The 3776-nt window shown below is 43.0% G+C and overlaps 1 protein-coding gene across 2 annotated transcripts in view; it reads left to right on the top strand.

The window, feature by feature from the left end:
- Nucleotides 1-3776, top strand: part of Shtn1 (shootin 1) — a 104467-nt gene that overhangs the window by 66243 nt on the left and 34448 nt on the right. For both annotated transcript variants that reach the window (XM_031390849.1, XM_031390850.1), the window contains exon 12: nt 1539-1621. In XM_031390849.1, coding sequence (XP_031246709.1) covers nt 1539-1621 — 83 coding nt within the window. The remainder of the gene's footprint in view (nt 1-1538; nt 1622-3776) is intronic.

Genomic DNA, 3776 nt, shown 5'->3' with positions numbered 1-3776 from the left:
CGTTTGCATGCATGAATGCGATGCATGTGGAGGTCAGAGGAAAACTGTTGGGAGTTGGTTCTCCCTTCTGCCTTGAGCTCTGGTATCAAACTGAGGGACTGGGCTTATGAGGCGAATGCTTTTACCCACTGACCCAGCTCACTGTCCCTTTGTGAACATGTGTGTGATGAAATGCTATCATATATACAGAAATGTATATACTTATATTCAATTTTTAAATAGTATGGAATGGAAATCTATACTGTAAACCAAGAAGCCCCCCCTCCTTTTAAACTTTCTACAGCTGACTTTTTCCTATATCCAATGTATTTTTTTTTCAGTCTACTTTATTCTGGAAGGTTCTCTGTGTTGTACTGTGTGTGTGAAATAGAATACTGTTCATCTTCTGCTTGTCTCAAGATATGCTTACCCAGGCTAGGGAAACTGTAGAGAGTCTGTGTGAAATGTCTTGTACATGTGTCTGGTACATACGCTTGGGTCTCTGTGATATACCTAGTAGTGTAGTCACTGGCTCATGCCTACATATATCTTAGCTTTGTGAAATCATGCCCAGACCTTCCACAGTGGTGCTGATGATGCCTACCTCAGCTGCAGATCTCTCAGTCCCCATTCTCAATGTTTTCAGACTTGATTTTGTTTTTTTGCTGATGTGATAAGCAAATAATATCTGTCTTTAAAACCATGAATTAAGAAAATCAAACACTTTTATTTGCATGTTAGAAACTTGAAAATCATCTTTCATGATTTTTTTCAAGTTTTTTTTTTTCTTATCCATTTTTAAATTGGGCTGTATTCTGTGTTAGATTTATTCGTGGAACCCCTTTATCTATTTGCTAATTTGTCTTTTTACCGTTCATAATGAATTTTAAAGGTACTCAGTCTTTTAAATTTTAATGTGGTCCAGTTTGTCATAATATAGGTTTTATGTGCACTTTTAAAAACCCAGACTGGAGAGACAGAGGTGCAGATCTGCCCTGTCCCCAGGTGCCTGGCTTACACGTCTGGATAGTCTACACTCCTGTTTCATACACAGATGTTTATTGATGGCATACCCTGTTCTGTTGGGGTTGAGTGTAGGAACCCACAGGCTAGGTGTACACCACCGCTGGGCCATAATCCCTGCCCCACACCGCTATTTTGTTTCAAACCCACACTAAATTTTTATACTTCCTTGTATGTGTCTGGGAAATGCTTCGTAAGGAACCAGCATTTCTTGGATAAGTAGTTCTGTTATCTGGAAATCCTTCTCATCCATTTCCTTTTATAAAGCTGAGTTCACTGATGTTGGCAGCCAATCCCTTCCCTCTAGAGATCAGATTAGTTTTATACAGGACATGTAAGACATTTTCCTTGTCTTTAAACTGATGAAGATTATAACATTGACCAAAGCAGAAAGCAGCTGCTTAAATTCTAGTTGAGAACTCATGCAAGTATAGGAGAGTTGGTTTTCACTGAGCATTTAGAGCTATCCAGCGTTTTGCCAGTTGGACAATAAAGCAGCCACTAATTTCTTTGGAATCTTTTTCTTCTTCCCAAAGGTCCCTCATGTCTATGATCCGGAAGCGATCCCACCCCAGTGGCAACAGTGCTAAGAAAGAAAAGGCAACTCAGCCAGAGACAGGTAAGCTTCGAAACCATTTGGTTCCCCTCAAGCGGGTGATAGTGGGCAGGTTGTCAGTAATTGCTGAGCTCTTTGGACAAATTGTTGGACCTGTAAAAAACAACCACCAGAAGGATGGGCATTGACCTCTGTCCTAGTTAGGGTCTTACTGCTGTGAACAGACACCATGACCAAGGCAAGTCTTATAAAGGACAGCATTTAATTGGGGCTGGCTTACAGATTCAGAGTCAGTTATCACCAAGATAGGAACATGGCAGCATCCAGGCAGGCATGGTGAAGGCAGAGCTGAGAGTTCTACATCTTCATCTGAAGGCTGCTAACAGAATATTGGCTTCTAGGCAGCTAGGATGAGGATCTTATAGCCCACACCAGCAATGACACACCTACTCCAGCAGAGCCACACCCATCCCAACAAGGCCACACCTTCTAATAGTGCCACTCCCTGGGTCAAGCATATACAAACCATCACACCTTCCTATAGCTTATTGTCTAGAGTAGATCTAGGAGAGTGTACTAAGAACTATGCTTTCTCTGGGAATGGTCATTTGGGGGATGATGGAGAGGGAGCAATCCCAAAGAAGATTTGGAGAAAGACTTCTTATCCTTGTCAGTGTCAGGATGGTTGGATCTTACCAAATATCTTATCAGCTGAACAGTGGACCAGATGCTGAAGTCGCATTCTAATGTAGTTAGACATGGTATAAACAAGTGACCACCCACATAAGTGTGATAGCATTTAATGCAATGCTTGGGACATATTGTGGGAAGAAGCGCTTGCCTCTGAGAATCTATGATGGAGGATTGCTGGTGTCATTAGGCAGCATTCAAGTTGATTTGGAGCATCAGTGACAGGGCGTTTGGGGTGAAAAATGCCCAGACAGCATAGTGGTATGTTCAAAAGTCCAAAGCAGGGAAGGAGCTTCATGCATCAGAAAATATCAAGTCTGTTCTGCTGCATTGACTCAGGACACAGGCAGGGAAGAGGGCAGAGATGTAGGTGGGAGCCAGAGATGCTATGCTTCTCCTCAGAATAGAAGTTTCAAGTGGGAATGCAGTGAGATTCATTCTCTAGAACAGTCATTCTGCCTGAAGTTTGAGAAGAGCAAAGAATGGGGAAGGGAAGTCTAGATGAGCAGGCAGGTAGGTGGGTATGACAGGCGGGCATGTAGACAGACAGGCAGGCAGGTAGATGGGCAGACAGGCAGGGATGGCAGAGGAATGTCAATGCCTTAGACTAGGGGGCTCAGGCCTGCCTCTGCCTCCCGAGTGCTGGAATTAAAAGTGTGTACCACCACTTTGGCTTAAGTAGCTTTCTTACACAACCCAGGACCACCTGCCCAGGGAATGGTTCCAGCCACAGTGGACTAGGTCCTCCTACATGAATTAATAATCGAGACAATCCTAATTGCTAATCTGATCTGGGTCATCAGTTGAGACTCCCTTCTTAGGAGACACTAGGTTGTGTCTATCTGTGTTGCTAAGTCCATAGCTTAAGGATTGATTGGCCCATTCCCAGCTCCTGCATCAGTCTGCCCTCTGAACAAATTGTGTGAGTGTGGCAATCATGGTGATGGTGTCTGCACATGCATGGATGCAGATGTGCAGGCCTATGTATGTGCAGAGGCCAGAGGAGAACATCAGGTGTCCTGCTACATCACCCTTTACACTGATGAGACAGCATCTCTTATTGAACCTAAAGCTAGATTGGCACTCAGCAAGCTCCTTTCATCCTCCTTTCTCTGTCCAACACAGTGCTTGTGTCACAGACACCCTCAGCCATACTAAGGTTTTTTTTACATGGATTCTAGGGATCTGAACTCAATTCCTCATGCATTCTTACCCACTAAGCCATCTCTGTAACCCCGTAACTCCTTTGGGAGAGGTAATCCTCCTGTAGTCAAGAAATGTCCTTAAATTTATAATCCATAGGTCAATTCTAAACTGACTCAAACATAAAGTACCCTTTTGGAAGTTTTTAACATCATGATGATATACAGTGGCTTTATTTTTAAGGCCTTCTCAAAAAAAAAAATGTTAGCAAAACAGGGAAGCAAAAAGAAACTTCACTTCTTCTTGGTAATAACCAGAGATTTTCTTCAGTAACACTGTGATGGTTTCTTCCATTGGGATCCCTCTCTTTCTCTCTTTCTCTCTC

The sequence above is a fragment of the Mastomys coucha genome, unplaced genomic scaffold, assembly GCF_008632895.1.
Source record: "Mastomys coucha isolate ucsf_1 unplaced genomic scaffold, UCSF_Mcou_1 pScaffold21, whole genome shotgun sequence".
Lineage (NCBI taxonomy): Eukaryota > Metazoa > Chordata > Mammalia > Rodentia > Muridae > Mastomys > Mastomys coucha.
Note: the sequence above shows the minus strand (reverse complement) of the source record. Positions and strands in the feature narration are given on the sequence as shown.